The sequence below is a fragment of the Antechinus flavipes genome, chromosome 6 (assembly GCF_016432865.1).
Source record: "Antechinus flavipes isolate AdamAnt ecotype Samford, QLD, Australia chromosome 6, AdamAnt_v2, whole genome shotgun sequence".
Classification (NCBI taxonomy): Eukaryota; Metazoa; Chordata; class Mammalia; order Dasyuromorphia; family Dasyuridae; genus Antechinus; species Antechinus flavipes.
Genome location: NC_067403.1, coordinates 79,482,360 through 79,506,556, shown reverse-complemented (window position 1 = coordinate 79,506,556; position 24,197 = coordinate 79,482,360). Strand labels below are relative to the sequence as shown.

General features: G+C 32.7%; 1 protein-coding gene across 3 annotated transcripts in view; it reads left to right on the top strand.

Moving 5' to 3' along the window:
* FBXW7 (F-box and WD repeat domain containing 7) overlaps nt 1-24,197 on the top strand; it is a 109,468-nt gene that overhangs the window by 73,458 nt on the left and 11,813 nt on the right. For 2 of the 3 annotated variants that reach the window (XM_051966181.1, XM_051966183.1), the window contains 4 exons: nt 4,116-4,198; nt 8,231-8,372; nt 14,637-14,771; nt 23,914-24,037. In XM_051966181.1, the coding sequence (XP_051822141.1) occupies nt 4,116-4,198; nt 8,231-8,372; nt 14,637-14,771; nt 23,914-24,037 (484 nt within the window). Of the gene's footprint in view, nt 1-1,147; nt 1,605-4,115; nt 4,199-8,230; nt 8,373-14,636; nt 14,772-23,913; nt 24,038-24,197 lie in introns of those variants that run through there. The other variant, XM_051966182.1, reaches the window with a different exon arrangement.

Sequence of the window (24,197 nt, the reverse complement as noted above, 5' to 3'; positions counted from 1 at the left end):
CTATATAAAGAGTTGCAGCAATTGGCAGCTCCAACTCTGTACCAACAGGTATTTCAAGCCATTATTGATTGTCTTGAAAATTTGTGAGTAAAAACATTTTTTTGCTATCCTGGACAACGATTTAGTATGTTTTTTAAGATAGTGATTAAAAAAAATAATAATAAAGGCAGTTAATTACTACTACAGATGTAATAAACCCCATACTTTCAATCTGCTTATAATATAGTACATGATTGAGGAGAGTAGGAATTAGTTAACTAGACTATATAATAATGGACCTTTCTACTCTTAAGAAATCTTCTAATACCTTCAAAGCCAGTTTTCAACATTTTATAAGATGACAATTGGTACAGATTTAACTATATTAGTATTTAAAATGTGTTCCTAAGAAAATTGAAATAAATTTTTAAAAAATTTGAAATAGACTTGTGCCTCTATGTGAACTGGCAAGCATGAAGTCATAAAATGAACCCAGTTCATGTGCCAGAGTTGAGATATGGGGTGGGGTGGGGGGGTGAGGGGAGACACCTTTCAGCAAAACTTTTATATGTTATCCTTTTGACCACTGCTAAGCCATCAGCATTCTGGTGGTAGCTTAGGTTCATGTAAATGTGTGAGAGGAGGGAGTGTTCCTGTCTTCTCTTTTTGGAGGATAGGGAACAGAATGGGAAAGTATGGAGAGTTGCTATTTTCATTAAATTTTTAATTGACTTCAGCATTACAGACTTCAAAATTCATAAGCAAATGTCTAATCCATATTACATAATTGTTACCAATGTTGTGCCCTCCAGAGCTGTTTATTCTGTTTGCAAACCCTGCAAATAATATTTTATTCCTCTCTTTGGGATTGATGACTCTGCATCCCCAGTCTCCCCAGTCTTCTCCAGGACTACAGTATCATCATAGTTAGGTCCAAATAGTCTGTTTTACTAATGCTCCTTCAGTTGTGTAAAAAGGGTGAATTGGTAAAAATGTCACCTGCCCGTTAATGCTTTCCTAAAATCCTATGTTCTTTTAAGATGAAGATAAGAGACAAAAAGTTTGGGGAGGGGACGCTGGCATAGGGGTTGTCTCATTTCCTGCCCACATCCTCCCTCTGTTCAATGCCTTGTGTGCTTACGGGCTCCCTGGAGCGGATCACCATATAATTGATGTGCAGTCTGCATTGCTGAATCCTGGACTGCACCATTCTGTGTTCGAGGGAAGATGTAATCTGATCCCTCTGCTGCTAAGGGAGGAATCTGTTCAGTCAAGGCTTTGACAGGGCAGAGTCTCCTCCAATAATCTTCTCCCTTCTCTCTCATTATTCCCTCGAGTTCTCTTCAGTCGGGCTGCATGTATGTATGTGTGTCCTGAGAAGCGGTTTGATACTGAGCTGCATTTGCCTTTACAGTGGAGTTTTGTTGCTGGTTCTGCTGCCTAATCTTCCTTTTCTGACGTGCCTGAGCATGTCCACATTAGAGTCTGTGACATACCTACCTGAAAAAGGTTTATATTGTCAGAGACTGCCAAGCAGCCGGACACGCGGGGGCACAGAATCACTGAAGGGGAAAAATACAGAAAACATGGGGTTCTACGGCACATTAAAAATGATTTTTTACAAAGTAAGTAATCTGTTTTCTTCCTAGCGTGTGTGTGTGTGTGTGTGTGTGTGTGTGTGTGTGTGTGTGTGTGTGTGTGTGTGCTTGGCTAAGGAGGAAAATCTGTATCATCAGAGATGGCTGCAGTATCCTCTAATTTTGGTGGGTGGCTAGATGCCTGGTATTCTGTTTTATGCTGTGATTGAAAGCAAATAAGGAAGAGAACATAGCCGTAAAAAGCTCGAATTTAGGAATCTGAATAAGTAGTGCCATTTTAAAACTGAGCATTTAGCACCAGAAATCTGTTATGACTTTGAAATGTAGCTCTCTAAATGCTGACCTGGAAATTCTTTAACCTTAGTTGGTTGTTAATGAATCTTAAATCTGATTTTTCCATCTTATACATGGGTTTTTCCCCCCTTACTTGGTTGTGGTGAAGTGTAGGATTGCTACAGCTCTTGAGAATTAGATTTGCATTTCTTTTAAAATTCATTCAGTATCCTTCTCTACCAAAATGTGCAAAAATTGATTATATTTGCAAGTCAGGGTTTCAGTAAACTATATGTCATTTAAACGACTTTTGAATTTCAGTGTATATATTTGATTTTTTTTTTTTCTGACAGTCTTTTACGAGTATTTCCTTAAGGCATTACATTGGGCAATTTATTCATTGGAGAATCTGTAAGATAGGAATAAAGTTTTTTAGTGTGTCAAATGGCAACTGCACCCGTATTATTTATGAGTGATCCTGAGAAGTTGTGAAAGCCAGTCCTACTTACCAACTTAATTAGAACAGATACCCAAGGTTTTTTGTTTTTCCCATAGTAAATGTTAAAATATGCACCAATGAGATAGTTATCCAAAGACCAGAACATTTTTTTAAGGCATTCTACACTCGTCCTTTGGTGCATGGATGCGTGTGTGTATACATCTGTATTTCGACATACATCAAATAAGAATTTTGTCCCAGCTTTTATTTTGTTCTACTTCTTTAAAAAACAAATCTGCTTTAGGAAGGAGAAACAATGATTTCTTTAAGAATGACTTTAAAACAGATTTAATGAGCAGGGAAACTTCTTCAAGGTAGCAGAGAAGACCAGCTTTAGTCTTCTCCAGTTAGCTGTTGTGAACCATGGAATAAACTCTCTGTGTTTTTGCTGGTTTTTCCTACATGATGTTAAAAAGATGGTACTCATTATCCCCAGCATTGCTCTGCAGGTTTGTTTTGGGAGCTTAGAGTTCTTTTTAGTTTTAATGTTGTATAGCATGTTTTTCTGTGATGTTCCCATGTGAGGCAATAGGCAGGAAAACAAGGTTCTTGCAATGTAAGCTGCTGCTGCTGCTTCTTTTTTTTTTAATCATAGAAATGAAAGAGGCTATCCATCACTTTGGAGGCTATTGGGTTTTCTCATATACCTTGAGTACAATAGTAAATCAGGGAACAAACATAGGGGAGGAAACATTTAAGGCTGGGGGGGGGGAGTTGAATTTTTACCATCAGATTTAATTCTTTTTCAGTTTTTAAATAAATGTACTTAGGGGCAAACTCAACTGACAAATATTGAAGTATGTTCTACAACTTAATATTCTACTATTCTGCAAAAAGTAAAATGATATGAAAGTGAACACATAATATCATTATCATTAAAACAGCATTCTTAAAATTTTTTTGTACAGTGTTGTGTAGTGAAGCAAGATGTATCATTTAAAACCTGGATCTTGCATTTGCCTCTTAGGATGGCACAACTATGTAGATATTAATTGTATCCCTTGCTTTGAAGATTTGGAGCATTTTAGAGTAGCATTAGATTATTTTAGTTTTAAATGTATGTATGTGCATATGGAAACTTAATGATGCATCCATTGATTTTTTTCCCCCCAATCATGTTATTCCTTTTTCTGATAGCTAGCCCTTTAATTTTATGATTTTTTTCTTTCAATATGCTTTCTGCCTGTTATTAATTATTTAAATCACAGCTGATATTTACAATTAGATTTAATGACTTTTATTTTCTTTTCCTTATAGTAAATGTCAATGTGTTTCAAAAGTTCATCTAATTTTGCTAAAAAAAAAAAAAAAGTCTAAGAAATAAGCCCAAAATGCTGTAAAATTAAATGTAGTTCAAGAGGAGAGGGGTACGTCTTAAATTTGCTCCTTATCTGTATGAGCTATCATGAGACATGTTTTTCTTACAGAAAATAGATGACGGAAATACATAGTAACAAAGTCATACCACATCAACAAAAAAATAAATAAGTGAAAAAAAGATACTTATATCTGGGCATTTTGTGAATTAATGTACATGTATCATAATAAAACTTTAATATTTGTATTTATTTAATTAATGGCATCCTGCTAAAATTCTAAGCTTTTTTTTTTTTTTTTTTAATATTCTGTTTTATGGTAGATCATTTCTGAGATTCCTTCCAGCTGTGACAGTTTGATTTAGGTGAAAATTTAAAAATGTTCAGTATTGCTACCTAAAAATGGCATAGTGGAAAAAATTTTAAAGCATGTACTTTTTTATCTTGTAGATGAAAAGAAAGTTGGACCATGGTTCTGAGGTCCGGTCATTTTCTTTGGGAAAGAAACCATGCAAAGTCTCAGAATATACAAGGTAATTACATGAAATAACTCTCTTATAATGTTACATATGTCCTCTTTTTCCAGTTGGCTATGACAAAACACAGCTTTTCATTTATTTTAAATTGTTGATGATTTAAAATGATTATATTTCATTAGTGTTAAGATTTTTTTTTTTTTAATAAAGGAGGGGTCAATGTTTCTTATTTAAGAATTTGTGTTGTTCCAACAATTACCTATGGAGCAAAACATTTCATACATAGAAGCTTTCACTGAAGACAAAAATGTGAACTGAATACAATTTTAAAAGCACAGTCCTTAAGAAATTCTGAAAAGGAAATCCCAAAATGTGAGTATCATGTTGCTATAGCAACTGTGATCCTAAGGTAGAAATTTATACATGCAAAATTGAAGTCTCAATTTTAAACTAATAATACAAACCTCATAATTACTAACTAGAGTTTATTTCTTGAAATTATTGTTAAAATTCACATTTTACTTGCTTAGTAGTTCTTACATGTTTTCAGAACATACATTTCCATACCAGTCCAATAGTTACCATAACAACTAACTACAATTGTTCTCTTGTGTCTTACTGAAGCATTCCATCATTTGAGGATTTATACGTCACTACAAAACTTTTCCTACTCTCATGCTAATTAGCCTAACTTAAGCATACTATCTATTAAGCTACCAATTAAAAGTAACTTTTGATGGTGTGTGTATATCCTTTAAAAATTAAAAAAAGGTATCAATTCTTCGGAATTTAAATTTATATTTTCCAATTGTCTTCAGATTTCTTTGAATATATACCAGAATGGAAGTTGGCATGTAAAATTTTTATTGATGCATTTCTTTCTTTCCTTCTTACTCTTGATAAATGTTTAGGAGAAATGATTCTTATGACTTAAGTTGTTGCTTTTATATAAAACCAACCACCAGAAATCCCACTCCCCATCCTTCCCCTACACACACACACACACACACACACTCTCTCCTTCATTTCTGACTTATGTTTACTTCCATTAATCTACTTGCAATAAATTTTTTCTTTAGTTCAATTCCAGAAGACATTACTTTTTCAGATTCTTCTGTTTAGAGTCTCATGATTCTGTATAATTATGACTGTTTATAGTACAAGACAATTGAAGGGAAGGCAATGTAGTATGAAAAAAATGTATACTTTTTCCCTCAATCAATTCTTAGTTCTTCTAGTACTGTCTTAACTCTGATTTGTAGATATTCTCTGTCTTAGGTTTTTCTTTTCTTCTTGCTTGCCTACCCTTAGACAGTTTCACTGTTTTTGGGCAGCAGAGGGTGTGAAATGATAAAGGGAATGAAACTCTCAGTCTGTTTTCTTATTTTTATTAGCTGCCTTGCTAAAGGATTTGATAACTGGGGGAGTTTCAATTAGTGGCAAAATGAGAATTAGGATGTATCTATGGATTTCACTGTTATTCCTGTGCTCTATTAGCAATGATAATTGATGTGAACTGGGATGTATAAAAATATTTCATATTAATTTTTAAGCATCATGAAAACTTTATTTTAGCACAGGTATTTCACTTGCCTTATTACTAAGGGCAGTAAAATGAAAGAAATTAGCTTTTTTCTCTTTTTTAGTCTAATAATACTATATATAACGCTTTATAGTTTGGCAGCTAGATGGCATAGTAAATAGAGTGACTAGCTTAAAGTCAGGAAGGCTTGTCTTCCTAAATTCAAATCTATCCTCAGGTGCTTGCTAGCTATGTGACCTTGGGCAAGTCACTTAACTGCCTCAGTTTCCTCATCTGTCAAATAAGGTAGCGAAGGAAATGGCAAATCTGTCCCGTATCTTTGCCAAGAAAATCCCAAATGTGAGGTCATGAAGAGTTGGGCATGGACAGCAACAACAACAAAAAGCATATTATTTCAGTTATTCCTTATAGTACTGTGCTACACACATGGACACACATACACACACATATATACACCTCACATGCACACACATAATTACTATGGTATATTTCACTATATAAAAAACTTAGTTTAAATTGGTTTTCCATACAAGTAAATAGCTTTAGAGTTGAAAAGGATCTTAGAGGTCATTGAGTCTAACCTCTTTAGCTTCGCCAATGATGTTTCTCCTGAATAATTAACAATTTCAAAGAAAGGCCCACTTTCACTTCTTGAATTTTATTTGTATTTATTTTTTGTATTCTTAGGAATATAACCTTTTTGGGTTTAGTTCGATGTCACTTTTTCATAATATATCCCAGAAACAAGAATAAAAAATAGGCTTTCATGATTTTCTGATAACCATAAAAGAAACTAGTAGGTTTTTCTTTTGGTTGATTTAAAACAAGAAAAGGTAGAAGTTGAATTAGCTTTTTCACAAATAATCTCAGTAAATAGGATTAGATTAAATGTCTAATTTAATTTTGGATTATTTTGGATGATTTTCCAGTTATCAAAATTCATGTTTGCCATTTTGAACATGTGATAATGAGTAAAGAGATCTTTTTCACATCATATTGTGCCATACAAGACATAAGCATAGATCATTCTTATTTTAGAAAATGAAATTAACTCATTTCCTCTTGAAGAGAAAAGCAGAATCTTCATTTTGAAATTTGGAAGTAGGAAATTAGTAGAAATAAGCCAAAGCAGTTTAAGGCTACATGGTGTTCATTTTGTAGTCTGAAATATTTAAATTATAGAGCAGGAGATTTTGTAAAGAATAAGACTGTGAGAAATGATGAGAATTGATAAAGACGTACAATTATTTCATAAGTTGACATTTTCATCAATTATCAAAACATTGATAATCACCTATAGCAATAAGATTCCATTTATTTCCATTGTTTAGATTTGAAAACCCTCAGAAGTAGCATAGTGAATTGAATTTGTAATGTATTGCATGTAGTAATTGCTTTAAAAAAAAAAGTTAATGGAATAAATGTAATGTATTTTGCTATTGTGATTTGCTTGCCCTTGCAAAAGCATCACTAAATATATTCATTGAAGGCCTCTAGTAAGGAAAGATTAAAATGATCACATTTATTCTTGATTTTTATGACTTCAAACAAATTTTATATTTCTTAATTAAAAAAATAAAATAGTATTATAATTAAGATTAAGACAGTGTATTATCAGTAGGCATCTGTATGTAGGAGCATATAATTTTTAGAACTACAAAAGCCTCCTTTGAGATCGTCTACTCTAGTGCCCTAGTTTTACAAATGAGGAAACTGAATTATTAATGTTTTTCCCCTAAAAAGTAATCTTTCTACTTAAATTTATTGAACAAAAATATTTAGGTGTTCTCTATTATATTTTAGATTTACATTTTTCCAGTCTCTCTTCTCTACTTAGATATCTTCTGCATAAAAATGATACAAAATTTCAAACCAGAGAATATCCCTGTCAGTTATATATAATTAGAGAGGACTAGACCATAATAGTGAGGGGAAATTATGAGGACATGCAGAGCAAAATTCAGAAATAATTTGATTTGCAAAATTCAGAACCATTGGATCTAATGCTTCTATTTTTTTAGGTTCTCACATACTATGCAGCTTATTAAATATAAACACTTAGATTATTTCTCCTGGATAATTGAAACTCTATCCCAATTCTCTTCTAAGGAGATAATTTAAACTTTAACTTTCAATGTAAAGTAAAGCTGAGAGGGAGGGTACATCCACAGTCTCAGGTAGTAGGATATGTGAGTTCTAAGATCAATTAAATATTTTGATGTCATTTGTTTACTTATTCCCTACTAGCAATTTACATTAGCAGCTTTACCATGGAGATTTTTTGATTCTCTTGAGAGGAACTGTACTGTTGTGATAGTAACAGGTGGTTATGTGGGAGGGAGGAAACTAAGTCTAAGAATAGAAAAAATAAGTTTTACTTATCTCCATGTTCTCTGGGGAATTTTCAAATAAATGGTTAATATATGTAATATGTGCCCTATCATCATTACCTTTTGGAATTAAGAAACTCCTTATTTTAAAGTTTGGGGGTGGGTAGGTAGAGAGCAATTATCTGTGTAGTACCATCTCTGTTGTTTGTTTTGCAGCACTACTGGCCTGGTGCCATGCTCAGCAACACCTACTACATTTGGGGACCTCAGAGCTGCCAATGGCCAAGGTCAACAAAGGCGCCGAATTACATCTGTCCAGCCACCCACGGGCCTTCAGGAATGGCTGAAAATGTTTCAGGTGACAAATCTAGACTTCAGATTGTTTTCCTTAATCATTAGTTATAAAAGATTAATTTAAAATTTTGAATAGCAGTAATTTTAAAAAGACTATCTAGTGTTATCCAGTCATTAAAACCTTTTGATTTTAGATCGAGAAAATTTCTTTTGTACATTTGTTTTTTGTTCATTTATTATACTTGATTTCTGGTGTTGCCTTGCAGCTTTTGAAACCATATTGCTCCATGCCCCAGCATTATGTTAAGATGCTTCCTTAACGTACTTCTCTTTAGTATGCCAAAGTGGGCATTTACTACCTCCACTAGTGGCCCAAAGGAGTTAATGCACCTTACATAAGTTCCAAGCTCACAGCAAGAAGTAGCTTTCTAAACACTTAAACCATTTAAGACCTTTCTAACTACCTCATAAGTCTTAAATACTGAAAATTTTGAGGAAAAAGCTGGTATACTGATATACTAGTATATTGCCTACTGATACAAATAAGGTAAGCTGAAAGTGCTTCTTGGATCTTCAGCCAAGCATACCACTAAACAAGCTAAGCAAATATGACTTACTGCCTCACTCAACACTCTGAACACTCTCACTCCCTGAGGGTCTACGAATGCAGAGAGGAAGGTGTCTAACAAGAATATACTTTAATTATTTGAAGAGATAATTTTAGATTTCAAAAATTGTCTTCATTTTGTAACTGGGTTCTTGAATCTAAGCAAAAAAACCAGAAAGTACATTTTTTTAAAAATTACTTTTTAGGCACTTAGGCAGCAATGTAGATTTTAAAATTATGTCGATGTACTTAAACACATCCTTTTGCATCCACCAAGTTGATTTTAGTTGAATTGTAATCATATATTATTTTAGATAACAAACTAAAAGCTAAAGGAATTGAAAAATGTACACTAGATTTTCCCCTACAATGAATGACCTAGTAGTAGCCCTACATGTATTTCCTAAATAAATAAGAATATATTTTATGTAATATATAATTATAATATTTACATATTAAGTATATCATTTAGAAATCCATTATTTACCAACTTATTTGAAGACAGTTTTCCTTTGTTTTAACTTAAAATTGAACTTATCTGTGATTTCAGTTTTTATAGTAAAACATCCCAGTATTGGCATCATTTCTTTATAAACATATTTCTTTATAGTGAGAGATGGAAATTGCACGTTTTAAGTTTTCAAGAGCTACTTTGAAAAACAATTCATATAAGAGATTTTAAATTTAGCTCTCTGATGAATGCAAAAAGGGTGTAATTGTTTATATATGTATGTTTTTAAACTTTTCCTTCTTTGAGGTTTACTGTTTTCAAAAAAGAACATAAGCTGTTTTCTTCATACTCTAATACCAACATGATGGAAAATTAGTAGTACTAGTAATGAGTGAAATTTTCATCATGGCAGCCTGTCTCAAAAGAAAATGTTTAATATGAGCAAATTATCTCAAATTTCCACAGTGTCAGAAGGCAGCCCAGGGCAAAGTTTCACTCCTCATTTTAATGACCTAACCAATTATGTTTTTGTTTTGTGGATGGAGAACCAAAGTCATATTTGATTATTTGGTTTTATCCCATTTTTCCTCATTGATCAGCCTGCAGTGTTTGGCATCTGGGCAGTACTTTTACAAGAATGTTTTATTGATGATATCTTTTACAATGTTTATTTGTTTTGATGCTGTCTCATCTTATTAATTATTAAGAATCCCATAAGTGAGTAATTACTATCAGCTTTCTAAAAAATAGAGTACATAAAAGGGAGAAAAATGTAAAACTTGAGACTTGGATCAATTGAATTGCCTGAAAGAAGGACAGATATCCCCAACAAAATCTAAAGTGGTAGGCTATCATTTGTCAATGTGATCATTGCTTCAAAAGGGAAAAGGTTTCAATGAGCAAAACTTGTTTGTGATTACCAACAGTGACATTTCAAATTATCCCTAGAGGTAGACTGCTTTTTTTTTTCCACATAAGTTTTCTGTAACAAAGAAATATATTCACAATGAAAGGCTAGCTAAATAGGTAGTCTTAAATTTTTTTAATTTTTAAGGCATAAAAATATGCCTTAATTTTTTAAGTATCAGGTTTCTAACACCCCCAAAATGTTGATGTTTTGCTATACTCTTTATCTTCAGTATTTGTGTCAAAGCTGCTAGAAATGACACTCTCTACTAAAGACTCATCTCTTAAAAGTTTATTTAAATGTCCAACTAGTAGATTTAATTTTATATTAAAAAGAGACATATTCATTGTGTTAAATTTGACCTATGTGATATAGCAAAAGTATAATGAAAATGGCATGATTTCTGTGAACACACTGTTGGGACATACTCAGTGTTGAATTTTCTGTACTTAACTAGCAACATGGGATATCTTGTCCCCTAACTATTTTGCAATTGCTCCTGAGCCACTGCTATAGCTCTGGTTTGATCTAACTCCATCAGTATTGACAGTATTTCTTTAGTCATTGTAAATAGAATGGGCATAAATGAAAAAGCATTTTAGATCAGAGGAAACTAAAAATTAGTCACTTTGCAAAAAGAATACATATTAAAGACAAACAAGACAAAATTTTAATATAGTTCAAGTTTTTGTTTTACCAAATTTGGCTTGTTTTTTGGGGGGTGGGGGTGGGGGTGGGCAACCACAACTAATGTTTCAGCTGGTTTTAGGTTCTTTTGGGTGCCATAAGATTTTTCCCTCTTAAAAAAGATTCAGAATAGTTTAAAATATAAATAATATAATTTCCTTAATCTGTCTTTTTATTAAGATTTACTTGGGGTTGCCCATAGATGTATTTATATTTTGTCTATGAATATAATATCTATATTTGTTCATAGATATATGAACTCCAGCTGCAAATTACAGACTTTCCATAGCTTTTTGTTCTTTATGATTTTTGTCCATGACCTCCCATAAATCCTCCCCGCATTTCTCACAAATTAGAAATCTCATGTTCTTTTACACACTTCCTGAGTACTTATGTATCACTCAGGTTATCCATTTATTATCACTTATTCTGGATTCATGAATAGTCCATCTGTTCAGAACATGTATTTTCTTAATAATATATTGAACATGTGAGGGGTGAGGAGTTGTCCTTGAGTTCAAAGCAAATTTTCAGAAATAATTAATTGAAAATACTCTTTTTTATTATTTTTTAGAATTTAAATGTAGTGACAAAAGGAACTACATTATAGTAGGTGTAATGTACTAAATGATTCCCCTTCCCCCTTTTCATGTTGACCCTTGGAAATAGTGGCACTACATACTCTCTAGCATTTCTTTCCATTCTTTCTCATTTTGTTTAGATACTCTTATTTTATATACTAATGGGCTTTCACAGTGCTTTTTTCACAGAAAAAAAAATTATAAGTATTACTTAACTATTAGTTTCAGACAGTATTACAAAGAAATCAAATCGCAAAGAGTGCTTGAATAACTAAATATATTAGCAAGGGAGAGATGGGAGATATGGTATATGGAGACTGTCTTGTCTATCTTTAGATTGGGGGAGGCATACTGCAGTGTGCTATTGACTTGAAAAGTTGAGCTAAATGATGTCTAAATTCGCTTCTAACTCAAAATTTCATGAAATAAAATATAAATTCAACAGAGAATTTTAAACCTTGCAATTGGCATTTGCTGCCCATTATTTCTCTACAAATTGTAGCTTTTCATTTCCTTACCCTTCAGTTATAACTGTTTCTCTCCTATGATATCTTAAAGTAGAAGACCAAAGAAAAGTATATACTTATTTTGGGGTTGGGGGGAAAGGGGGGAACAAAGGATAATTATCTCCATTAAAAAAATAACATAACAAATAAAATTATGGAATTTTTGAAGTAGAAGAGACCTTAGAAATCTAGCTATTCCCTTTATAAATGAAGAAAACAAAGCCCAGAGAAGTTATGTCCTACCTGAAGTCACAGTTAATGAATGGTAGTTGAATTCATCATTTACAGTTTTGTCGAGCACTTTTCCATCAACTCCCTTATCCTCATTTTCCCTTCTCAGTACAATAATTAGCTATTCTCATTGCTGCAAAGTCATAATCAAATGTAAAATTTGGAGCTAAGCTTATCACTTGGAGTAAGTCTATACATGCAGGGAATTCATTTTGTTGTTTTCCAGAAAGGTAGTTCATTGTATTTTTTTTTTTTTTTTGGTGCCAGAATAGTGAAGTGTGACAGAGAAAGGAGGAATCTTAAGAGTTGTGTCATTATTTCAAATCAAATATCAGACTTCAAATGACTGATTTTCTAAAGGTCCTAATTAGGCCTGTTTGTCTATAATTGATGAATGTCAAATCTTACTGAAACAAAATTTAAGAAACTCATTTGCATGGCTTTTGCTTTATCCAATATTATTTGAAACAGAATGATATTAGGTCTGTGAAGATCTCTTAGAGGTTGCCTAGGCTAACTTCTTATTTTACAGATGAAGAAGCTGAGATCCAGAGTTAAAGTGACTTGTCCAAGTTTTTTTACATAGCACATTAGTGAGCCAATTCAAAACTAAAATCTGGATCTCCAGAGTCTCAGACTGGTGCTATTTAAACTACACTTACCTTACCATGAGTTCTTTTGTGAGAATAAAATGAGACAATATATTTCAACAAATGAAATAATTTAATTTACTTCTCTTTCCTAACTTAGGGTGAGAAAAAATGGTGTATACAAAGGCAAAGAGACAGAGATAATCTCTCTTTATTTCATTATGTAGCATAGTGATTTCAACTGAAGGACAACTTTAAAGTAACGATATGGATGTGTGTGTGTGTGTGTGTGTGTACAGTACATCATGCATATATATATATATAAATTATGTAAATGTACATGTATGCATATAGGTATCATGTAAATTGTACTTTTAAAAAAAGGTATTTAAGTAGAAATCTCCAAAGATGGCTACAACAATATCTGAGCTAGTTACATCATAACTTCAGTTTGCTTTTATCTGCAGTACAATGTCAGTTATTAGATCAAGTCCAAACTCCCTGTCTTGGCCAGAAATAGAGTAAAGAATTAATTTTCTTCATCTAACTCTGTCTCTGATTTGTCTGACATTAGTTTGATGACTTTATTAATTCTCAAAAATGGGAGTATTGCTTTATTTGATCTGAGTTTTTAAACCTTTGCTTTAATAGAAAACAGTATATGCATGCAAAATAATACCACTTTATATTAATGAGATAAACAAAGGACCTAACAACCGTGGTCTTTATTTTAAAGAAGTTTGAAAAAACAGATTTAATATTTTAATACCCCCTTGCCCAGTGCCCTTTTTTGTCTTGTTATATTCATGGATGTCATTTTAAAAACTTATATATATAACATGTGATTATGTATTGATTTCCAGTATTGTGGCATCCCATTTCATGTCAACTTTTTTTTATTTCTTTATTCAGGTTCTAATTTAACCATTTAAATCAGTTACCATTTTTTATTGTTCGTGGGATTTTAGTTGAAGTTGTTTTGGAATAACAAATCAAAGGCCTTTGAGTTTGTGGAAGACACACTTGTCAGATGTGCAGTATGTTCAGTTATTAATTTTTCTGCAAATGATGTTGTTAATCTGCTATACTCTCAGATGAGTGCCTTATTAAAAACATCCAATTTTATGGTGCCCATTAGAAAGAATGTAGAGAAAGGAAAATTACCAATCAAAATTCCCTATTTACTCAGTAATGTAAATTGATGTTTACAGAACAAAATTTTGGTTTACAGCCAGAGAATCCTGGTTACAGATGAACATGCAACTACAATAATGTAATAAATAAGTTTCAGCTTTATGCAAAGCATTTCATGAAATAAGCTTTGGTGAGTTGAAATTGCCATTCCAAAGGAAATTTTTGGTTTATTTTGTGAAACTTTAAAACTAAATGATTTTATCATTTAAATTTGAATGAGGAAAAAAAAGATAATCTTATTAAAAAAAAAAAAAAACCTTCCTGGTTCACAATCCATAAACTTTGCAAATATTTTTAAGCTACTCTAACTTTAAATTATAGTTTTATTTTACTTGTGTTCAACTACAATATAATCTTGTCGTGTTTGAAAAATTAATTTGGTTAATGAGTATTGTGCGGTAATTAAAAATTTTTAAAGGGCAACTTACTATTTAAAAGCTAAATTTCAAAGAATTTAATCAATTAAATTTTTATTTTCTTGATATAGAAATCTACCTCAGGTTTTATATTCAAATTATTTTTTAAGGCTTCTATTGAAATAATACTAATGCTAAGGGTATTTTCTGTTTGACAGAGCTGGAGTGGACCAGAGAAGCTGCTTGCTTTAGATGAGCTTATTGATAGTTGTGAACCAACACAAGTAAAACATATGATGCAAGTAATAGAGCCTCAGTTTCAGCGAGACTTCATTTCGTTGCTCCCCAAAGAGGTGAGGATTATCAATTAATGTTGGGTACTAGGTGCTCTTTACCTACATAAAGCATCTTTTGCTACTTTCAAATACTTATATGCTAGTTATGGTATTCAGTATTGTCAGTTTAACACAGTTAATTGGTGTTAAAGAGGGCAGTAAGTTAACAAAACTGCCTTGACTTTAATAATGTAATTCTCAGATTAATGTATTCTCATAAGCTGAGAGACTTCTTTCCACTACTGGGATATTTCCCATGTAAAAAGGGAAAACTCTAGTGAATTCTGTTACTTTGAATGTCTCATCAAGACTTTTTCAAACTCCCAGACTATTGACAAGTCTTCATGTATTACTTAGGTTGTTTCTGAATCTTTAGCGTAATGTTTTGAAAGTTGAAATTCTAGTAGGAATGGAAAGACTAGTGGCTTTTAAAATTTTTTTAAATTTCTTCTGAATTTATCAATTTATGATCCTTTTAAAAAATTTAAGTTGCCTGGTACTTGTTTACCACAATTCACATTTTCTCTGGGCAATTTTATTTTAAAGAAGTGCATGAAATTAATGGAATTTAAATTTATATTAGCATTTTCAATATGTGTTGGGGGGATATATAATACACAGAATCAATTTCAAGAAGAAATAAACATATATTTGAAAAATTACATCATCTTGTCAAGGGGTTTATTCATTTGCTTTTGGGGCAAATAAAACTGATATGTAGAATATTTTGTGAACATCATTGTAATTGGTATTTACACAGCTCATTCAGTTTTATGTGTATATCACTAGCTATATGGAGATTAGGAAAAAAGAAATTGTGAAAGAAATATACTGCCTTATTTCAAATAATGCTTATAGCTATAAGCAATTTGAGTTTGAAAGAGAATTCTTTTCATATAACTATTTCAAATGGCTTAAGGATCCTGAAGGTGCATAATTATCATTTCAGATATGAATGTAATTAACCTGATGACATAATTAATGTATACTGATATTAAGTATAATTCCAGGGTAAGACATCTGGGAAAAATATCTTTGCTGGGAGTGTATTTTCTTTCATATAAAAGAAAAGAAAATTTAGTCCCACTTGTAACAAAACTTTGTTTTGTTTTTTGTTTTTCCCCTCCCAATAATTCTTGTAGCAAAACAGTCAATCTTTTGGGTAAAGTTGGCTTTAGAAAGTGACATGGGTTTCTTTGATTTCAGAAGAAGATTAATAATGAGAAGCCGTTTTACAGATGTTGGACTCAGTGAGTCTCTTCATCTTTGACCTTTGATTTATTTCCCAGTTTCTCTCAATACCCTTAGTCTAGAGGCTTTTATTTTCATTAAAATAATGTTGCTCTTCCTTGTAGCAGTTTTCTCTCTTTCTTTCACCAAGAGCAAAGCATTTGACTTCAGATTTTCATAGTGACATTATTTTGGAAAAAAAAAAAAGAATCATTTTATTGTCTGAATTAAACATAATAGGGAAATATCTTAAGAGGCTCAAATTCAAATATAAATCTCCAATAACAAAAGGCAAATCATTTTATTGACTTGACTTAAGTGTTCTTTTGTAGTGTATTTAAATGAAAAGTCATTTTAAAGGGAAGATATGGCAAAAATTGGTTCAGAAATGGGGAAAAGTCTACAGACAACTTTATAGATGAGTATTGTTTATGTTGTACTTTTCAAGTACCCATAAAAATTCCTTCTAGTTTAATAGAATGGTTCCTTTCATACATGTAAATATTAGTAAAACATAATTTCTTGAGGAAATAAAACTGAAACCAATATTTAATAATCTAAGAACTGTTATCAATTTGCATAATATAATCTATATAGCAGGAAAATGGTCTTTATATATATATTTAGTAAATAATACATAATACTTCTTTGCTCTCCAGTGTCTTTCTGTGCTCTCCAGATTCCTTAACCAGTAATAGATTATTAGGCTTATAAAATCTCACAAAGGTCTCTTAAGGCGCTCTTAAAAAAAAAAAAAAATGACATTTGTTTAGATGATGTGGGTCAAAGCAAATATACTAAAAAAAATGTAGCAAGTAAGTAGAAGAGCTGACTGTAACATGCATGGTTCTCAACTCATTCTTTAGGTCCCTGTGGTGCTTTACTCCTGACACAGAGCCAGTGAGGTTCCATGTAGCAGCTATTAAACTGCCCTAAGTAGTTAGTGGAAGCAAAAGCTTAACAAAGCAATTGCAGCAGGCAAAATTACTTGCCCAAATTGGAATTGAAATCCCAAGGGTTTGTAGAAAGCATCTTTGTCATCTTTTTCAGAAATCATGAAAACTTGGATTTCATGGTTCCAAGGGCTTTTTGAACTTCTTTACTTAGACCCTGTATGACTGAACAGAGTCAGATTTGTTCACTTTAGCAAGTCAATTAAATATTTCTAATAGGTGGTATTTTCCAGATTTTGATCCAATTAAGAGATCCTTTTGTTAGAAATCTTTCTATTTATTAAAAAAACAAACAAACCAAAACAAAAATTGTAAACTTCTCCTGTTCTGACTTGACCCTATTGAGTTTCTCTTTTACCCTCATTCATTTTGGTACCATATAATTACATTGTCTGTCTTTGATGTAGAAAGGCAACATGATGTTATAGAAAGATCCCTTCTTTGACTCCCCTTGGTCAACCATGCAACCTAAGTTGCAACGTTGGGTAACTAGGAAGATGGAAGTACCCTTCCCTCTTAATAAAGGATGCTTTATCAAATGCTTTGTCATGCTTTATCAAAAAGATTAAGGCTATCCTAATTGCCACAATTCCATATCTGATATCCCCTCAACAACCTCCATTCTTTCATAACTTGACCTTTTTTTTAAACCAAGGTCAGCTCCTCTACTTCTGCCCTTGATTTCATTTTTTCTGGAAATCTACCTTTTCACATATCCCTTTTCTCCTAATCTTTAGTCTTGCTTTATTCACTGATTACTTCTCTGGTTTCTTATATCATATAAAAAAATCCCATTATATTCATACATCACAAATCATTTAACTCCAAATAATGGACACCCATTCTCCTTCTTTACTACAGAAAAAAAAATACTGCTATAAATAATTTTGTTTATATAGAATCTTTCCCTCTTTTTAAAATTTTTTTATATTCCTTAGATAAAAGGCTGTGCCATGTTAGTGAATTACAATGTAATACAAAAATAAATGCTAGATTCGGTAGACCAGTTTATAGTATTACCAACAGTGTATTGATATGCCTGTCTTCCCATCATCCCTCCAGCATTTGCCATTTTCATTTTTGAAAGTTCAAGTTCAAGGCAGATACTTTTCTCTTTCTTCCTGCTCCCAACAGATCACCAGTCCTGGGATATAGTTTTTATGATTTGACTTTACTTCTTACTTCCCTGTTTCTCTCTAGGATGCTACATCTTCCTAGTTATCTAGCTTTGCAACTTGGGTCTAATCTTTAATCATCCCTCTCTCAGTCCAAATCTGTCCAAAATCTTACCAAATTGTTATTGATTCTACCTTTCCAAGTTCCTCTCATACACACCTTGTCACCCACGGTAACATGGGTTTCCTCCTGCTCCAGAATTGTCTTCCATTCAGCAGTCAAAGTCATATTCCTTAAGCACAAGTCTGATCGTACCACCCCCTCACTCAGTCAATTTCAGTGCCTCCCTGTTGTCTCCATGGCCAAGTATAAATTCCTCCCTTTGGCATTCAAAGCCCTCCACAAGCTGCTCTCCGTCACTCCCCCTTCCAGTCTTCTCACCCCGCTCCCATGGATTCTTTTGGTCCCATGTAGACTTTGGTGATATTGGCCTCCTGGCCGTTCCTTGCACACAAACTTGATCATCTTCTGATTCTGGACGTTTTCTCTGGCAATCCCTAGGACTTGGATGTATTTTTCCAATGTCGTCTTTTGCATGTTGTCTCCACCATTAGATTCCGCAAAAGCAAGGACTGTTTATTGTTTAATTTTTGCCTTTCATTGAATCCCCAGTGCTTATTACAGTGCCTAATACAAAACATGTGCTTAGTAAATGTTTGGCTTTTCTTTGTGGCGCGTAACGGCCTTTACAATCTGACTCCAACCTGTATTTCTTGATTTATTTTATACTACTCCCACTCACTCACTCTGAGAGAGCCCAACTGGCTCATTGGCTGATTCTTGCTTCCATCTCCTTCTCTGTGCCTTTGAAGAGGTGACCATGTCTGAGAGATTCTGCTCCACCTCTGCCTCAGGAGTAGAATTCTTAGGTCCTTTCATTTTCAACTCTAGCATCACTCACACAAGACCTTTCCTCATTCTTTTGGTTTTTAGTGTTTACACCTACAGAATTATTTTCTGTAAGCTTTGTATTTACTTCTCTGCGTGATTTAATTTTTATCTTTTTGTATCTCTGGAAACTATTACACTGCTTAACATAGGTGTTTGATAAGTGCTTCTTGGATTGAAAGGCCACGCATAAATAACTGGCTTACTGAACATTTGTAGTGAGTTGACATTTTGCTGTTGTTTTCGCCCTGTATGAAGGGGACTGGCTTCTTAACACTTTGGAAATTCCAAGCATTACTTATCTTGGTTATTGTCCAATTAAGCAACAATTAGCTTTATCGTGGGGGGAGGAGAGGAATTACTAAGGCAGTCGAGGAATTTTTATTACAGTAAATTTTCATAATTATCATTAAGCCTATATACATTATATTTCATATTGTTATTAAGTATGACCACTTTATTAGTTTAGAGTTCTATTGAAATTAGTGAAAAAGTAATATAATTAACTAGTAGTAAAAATTCTTTATAGATATTTTTAATAGATATTGATGAAATACAGTTTGCTTTTATTGTATCTTTTCAGGGGATAAAATACCCTCCTCCTTTTTTGCCAAACCATGTTTAGATCTTCCCTAACTTAAAAAAAAATTAAAACCAATTATCACCCCCCAGAAAACAAAAAAACAAAAAGTCTTTATCTTGACATTGCCCTTTCCTTAATTTAGCTCCTCTTAAAATGTGGCCCAGGGATCCACAAGATCAAAAAACTATCTTTATAATAATACTGATGTTTTAATTTATAATATAATAAGTATCAATAGATAAAATCTACATAAATAAGAATTATTGTGAAGGAGGTCTTCAGTAATTTTTAAGAGTTTATATATAGGGGTCCTGAGACCAAAAAGTTTGAGAACTGTTGCCTTAAGCTATCATCTGATAATGTCTCCCCTGCTTCGTTGCTAAACATAAAGAGTAGTGTATAATCACTGCCTTTGTTCACTACTCAATTTTTTATAATATGACTTCCATCCCTATTATTCTACTGAAATTTGTTCCAAGGTAATCTTTTATTCATGAAACCTAATTACCTTTCCTCAGTCCTTATCCTCCTTGATCCTTCTTCATCATTGGACCATTGACCACCTGATCTTTCTTGAAACTCAGTCCTCCTTCAACTGTTTTACTATACTGAATTTTCCTGGCTTTCTTACTCTCTTCTCTCCCTGAGGGTTTGTTCTTAGTCTTCTTTAGTGGTTCATCATCTTTGTCTTGTTCACCAAGGATATGTCCCTGTGAGCCTTCTCTGTCCTCTACTCTCTTTTTTCCTTTGATAATCTCACCTGATACCATGGATCTCATTAGCATTAGTTAATCTCCTGTAAAATTAACTCCCAAATCTTTATCTCCAGCCTTGATCTCATAAACTGTAGTCCCAAATTTTCTGTTGTCTGATAGATCTTTCTTCCTGAATTTACCACTAAGATCTTAAACTGGCCTATTCAAAATTAAATGTGCCTCAAAATCTGCCTCTCTTCCTAATTTCCTAATTTCACTCGAAGGTACCACCATCTTCTTAGTTAAGATAAAGTTGATGATGTCTCAAAGCCTATTTGGCTCTTCACATTTTATCTTTTCTCACTTCCAGCCAGTTCCCAACTTCTATATGTCCCCTTGTAGGAATTTACACTGTTGATACCCTAATTCTTCTCTTCCATTTGGATTATTTTAAACTCCCTCACCCCTTATGAGTCTATATGATTCTTTTCTCACACTCTTTAATCTGTCCTTCACATAGCTGCCAAATTATTTTCTTAAAACCTAGATAGAATCATACAGCTCATCTCTTAAAACAAAATTCCAAACAAACAACCTGTGATGTGCTTATTTATTACTTCAGGATAAAATATACAATCTTGAGTTCTTTTAATTTAAAGACTTTATACTATTTGAAACTAACCTGCTTTTTCTACTTTTAATACTGTTCCCTTTTGTGTACTTTATGTTCTTGCCATATTGGTTTGTAGCTACTCTCTGATCTTTTCTCACCTTCATGCATTTAGTCAAGCCCATCCCCCAAATACAGTTTTCAGGTCTGTGCCCATTGAAATTGTTTCTTCCTGTAAGGTTCACCTCAAGAATCATCCTCCCCCAAACCTTTTCTCATTCTCCCCAAACTAAAAGTGATCACTGTCAACATTTCTTAGAGCTCTTAACACATTTCCTTTAATCTTTTACATTCTTCCTCCTTGAAGACAAAATATATACCACACACACACCATTTATGTGTTTGGATGTGTATAAAATTCAGAAATCAAAATTCATTTTTTTTTCATTTTTCATCCCCAATACATTGCAGAGAATAAATATTAATATGTATTTATATGAATTATCATATATCACTGCATTGAAATTTTTGGAAACTTTCTTAGCTAATAACTAATTCATCATGCTCTTTTGAATTATTATTGTTTTAAGAGAATGATAAGAAAGAGTTGAGGCTCTTGTTCCTTTTATTTCTACTCAAAACTTCCTAACTACAAATTGGTCTTACTATACCAAGCAGGAAAACTGCTAACTTCAAAACCAAAAAGAATTAAACCATTTCTCAATATTTCTGGTTGTCACTCATCATATCTTGCAATGGGGATGTTGCATTAGAAGCTAGCTACTGAAAATAGTTTCTTATCACTTCTAAAGCTTCACATTTACTGTATAGAAACTTATCACACAAGAAAGAGGCAGTATAATGCAGTGGAGAGAACTCTGGTCTGAGAGTCAGAAAACCTTTATTCAAATCTCACTTCTTGATACTTAATTATCTGCTTGATCTCTGGTAAATCACTTCATTTCCCTGCTCTTCGGTTTCCCTTTCTTTGAAATGCAAAAGTTGGACTAGATGACTTTTGTGGTCTCAAAAAAAGAAACTTAAACTTTACTTTTATTGAATGGCAACTTTGTCCCTGGTCTTTATACTTAGGAGCACTCTTTTTTTAATCACATGAAACATTTTGGTTTATGGGAAAATACTAAAAGTTTTATGGCTTCCTTTTAAAAAGCTTGAATGTCCAACCTCATTACTTTCTTTGGTCATGTTTTCTTGTTTGCCTTAGTCATCTTAAATTTGATCATTTTCAAATTATTTGTGAAGTTAATTTTATAATTTTGTTCATTGTTTGTCCTTCGTCTCTCCCTCCACCCAACTCTCTCCCTTCCTCTCAACATTTCCCAATGCATTTTGCAACTTAGCCTTTTTGAGTTGCTTTTCCCACCTATGGTAGTTCTACCTGTCTCACAAGGGTGTTATAGGGGACTGAATAAAATAGGGTGTACAAAGCACTTTGTTAACTTTTCTGAACTATATTAGTGAACTTTTCTTTACTGAAAATAAGTTGATGTTTATCATTGATGTACAGATGTTATGTTGAAGACTCTCTAAACTAATAGGGGGCAAAAACATTCAATTCAGTAAATAAATATTTCTTTTTACTCTCTCCAAAGAATTCACAAGAACAATTTGGAGAAATTATAACACAATTATTTTGATACAGTCTAGTGAAAAATAATTTTCCAGCCAAAATAATTACTTCTTTTCATCTTTCATTGCCAAGAATATATATGTTGAAGAAATTCAACAATTTGATAATAACTTTTTTTTGATAGTTTGTATTATATGTTAACTAGAAGGTCTGGCTTTCAGCCTAAGAATTCCCATCTTCCTTTAAATATCTCCTTAATATGATTCAGGCCAGTTCCAATGGCCTGCGATGGAAAGAGTCATCTGCACCCAGAGCTCTGATTTGGGGACTGAGGGTGGATTACAACATAGTATTTTCACTTTTTTTGTTGTTGTTTGCTTACATTTTGTTTTCCTTCTCATTTTTTTTTTCCTTTTTGATCTGGGGTGTGTGTGTGTGTGTGTGTGTGTGTGTAGCATAATTGTGGGAATATGTATAGAAGAATTGCCATGTTTCATATATATTGGATTGTTTGCCATATAGGAAAGGGATAGAGGGAGGAAGGGAAAGAGAAAAAAATTTGGAATACAAGGTTTTGCAAGATTGAAAGTTGAAAACTATTTATGCCTATGTTTTGAAAATAATTTTTAAAAAAATCTCACTCCTTGATTTTCCCTCATTTTCATGATCCCAATTCAGTAATTATCTCCTCTGACATTGCACTTTGGCATCTCCCTTATGTACTAATCATATAAAAATATATATTATGTGTTATTTCTTATATGTTTTATAATCCTGTGAAAGCATGGATTCTGCCTTATGTAAGCATTCCCTTTGGCCTAGCATAACACTCTGCATACCTAGTGCTTCATCAGTTTAGAAAACAGTTCAGTTCTGTTATGTTTCTTTAGACAGTCTATGTTGGATAGATAAAATGTTCCTGTTGAAGGAAGCACTGAAGGGGGAAATGGCAATATTGTAGAAGGAAAGTTCATTTTAACACATGAAAAGTATTAACAAATAACATTTAAGTAGATGCAAAGCAATAGGCAATTGGTAGGATATAAGTCCTGCTAGTCATAGTATAACGCCAAGAAAAGAAAATTGATCAGCAAGGACTTCTGGGTTAATTGAACAACATAAGTCAATTAAGAAAGTTAAAAGGGTAGAAAAGTTTTTTTTTTTTTTTTTTTAAGAATTGAACAAGATAATAATGTGATCCATTTATAATTTTAAAATAAATATGTTGGGAAACAACTATCTATTTAGATTAGTGACAATAACTTGACCTTTTAGATCCTTTTGCTTTTTCCAGCAATCCTACCTACCTTTGGATATATGATAATCATTTGAGTATACCAGTCTTCATCTTCTGGGAGTTTGAGGATGTGTTTGTGTACAGTGGTTATAAGGTTTTGGTGATGATGCTTTAATTTGGCACCATTTTCTTCCCAGCTGGCACTTTATGTGCTTTCATTCCTGGAACCCAAGGACCTGCTGCAAGCAGCTCAGACATGCCGATACTGGAGAATTCTGGCTGAAGACAACCTTCTCTGGAGAGAGAAATGCAAGGAAGAAGGTAAGAGCCAAAATCTTCAACCTGTTTTTTAGAAAGAAGTGGTGCCCAAAATGGAGCACTTTTTTAAACGGTGAAGGTAGTTTTGTTTATAGATGAGAAATTGGGAAAATGTCAATTATATAGTTGGATGAAAAGACAAATATAAACTTAATTTATTTTC